Source organism: Arvicanthis niloticus, chromosome 15 (genome assembly GCF_011762505.2).
Source record: "Arvicanthis niloticus isolate mArvNil1 chromosome 15, mArvNil1.pat.X, whole genome shotgun sequence".
NCBI lineage: Eukaryota > Metazoa > Chordata > Mammalia > Rodentia > Muridae > Arvicanthis > Arvicanthis niloticus.
The window spans coordinates 6,598,813-6,600,528 of record NC_047672.1 but is presented as its reverse complement, the minus strand read 5'-3'; the positions used below and the strand labels follow the sequence as shown (position 1 = coordinate 6,600,528).

At 43.1% G+C, this 1,716-nt stretch overlaps 1 protein-coding gene across 1 annotated transcript; it reads right to left on the bottom strand.

Annotated features, from left to right (window-relative positions):
- Positions 1-740: 740 nt before the first annotated feature.
- On the bottom strand, positions 741-1,241 carry LOC117720961 (endogenous retrovirus group K member 6 Pro protein-like). The gene has a single exon (XM_076913213.1). The coding sequence runs from the start codon at positions 1,239-1,241 to the stop codon at positions 741-743; it is 501 nt and encodes a 166-aa protein (XP_076769328.1).
- Positions 1,242-1,716: the final 475 nt, after the last annotated feature.

Below are 1,716 nucleotides of genomic sequence, written 5' to 3'. Positions count from 1 at the left end.
TTTTTGTACCTAAATAATTAACCACAGAGCCCTTTTGTACCTTCTCAGGAGCTATCACTAACTGTTTCTTTCTTAAACTTAACACAACAGCTCTATAGGCTTCATCAAGCATCTGCTCGGTAGGGGCAGCAACAAGAATATCATCCATATAATGATAACATTTGATTTTCAAAAAATTCTGTCTGACTTCTTTCAAGGTGGCATCAACATACAGTTGACACATAATGGGACTGTTGGCCATGCCTTGTGGCAATACAACCCACTCATATCGCTGATCTGGCTCTGCATGATTCATGGAAGGGACTGGAAAAGCAAACCTAGCCATATCCTTTTGATGCAATGGGATTGAAAAGAAACAATTTTTAATATCTAAAACTATGACAGGCCAATTTTTTGGGCAATGTGGAGGGTAAAGGCAGACCTCGTTGTACCGGTCCCATCAAAATCATTTGTTTATTAAATGCTCTTAAATCATGTAGAAGCCTTCATTTCCCAAATTTTTTCTTTATCACAAAAAATGGGTGTATTCCAAGGTGATGTAGATGGCTGCAGATGACCTAGCAATAATTGTTCTTTTACCAGCTCTTGTACAGCTTGTAATTTTTCTGAGGGGAGTGGCCACTGAGGAACCCACACGGGCCCCTCAGATTTCCACGACATGGGAAGAACATCCTCAGCGGCCCCTATGAAAAACCCACTCCAGTTCTATCTTGCTTCTGTTTTACGGGCATGGGAGATGTTCATCCCTGCAATCTTTTCCCAAGTCCTTTTCCTGAAACGTAACCCATGCCACACATTATGTGACGAGATTGTGAGCTATATTCCTTCTCATTAGTTAACACATAGCCCATTTCTTTCAGGAGATCCCTTCCCCATAAAGAAACAGGAAGCCCCATAACATAAGGCTGGAAAACTCCAGAATGTCCTTCATCATCTCTCCAGTGTAACAATCGAGAGCTCATCTCAGGCTCCTTGGCGTATCCTAATCCCCTTAACATCTGACTTGAGTTTTGTTTAGGCCACCCCTTTGGCCAATCCTTAATACTGATTACACTGCGATCAGCACTAGTATCCAAAAGGCCAGAAATTGATTTTTCTTCTATAAATATTTTTATTAAGGGCCGAGAATCAAGATTCAGGGAACAAAATATAGAATTGGTTCCAGTAGAGCCAAAACCTTTGGGTCCTCGCTCAACAGTCTTTGCAGGAAATAGATCATGGCAACTGGGTAATAGTAACATTGTGCTATTCTATCTCCAGGAGAAATGGCAGACACTCCTCTAGGGGAGGACACCATAATCTTTGCTATTCTCATACAGTCTGGATCAATCACCCCAGGATGAATTATTAAGCCCTGCAAAGTGATGGAGCTCCTTCCTATAATCAAACCCACTGTGTTGGATGGTAATGGTCCCTGAAAATCTGTGTCAACCAATTGAGGGCCCATCTGAGGTGTTAATATGAGTCTGGAGGCAGAACAGAGGTCAAGTCCTGCACTTTCCAATGTGGCCAGCTATGGCGATCCCATTGCATTGGAGGCCTCAGGCTTGGCCAACTCTCAGCTACTGCTCCATATATTTAAGGGCCCTGAGGTCGGGGGCCCCGTGGCAAGTTTTTTGGCCTGACTCCTCTATATCCAGCATTGATAGGCTGTCCATTGATATCCTTTACAGGTCTGCATTTATTCGCCTAGTGGTTCCCCTTTTTACATCTAGG

Coding starts and splice junctions, on each gene's coding strand:
- LOC117720961 (XM_076913213.1), bottom strand. CDS start 1,241: ATGTTACTATTACCCAGTTGCCATGATCTATTTCCTGCAAAGACTGTT.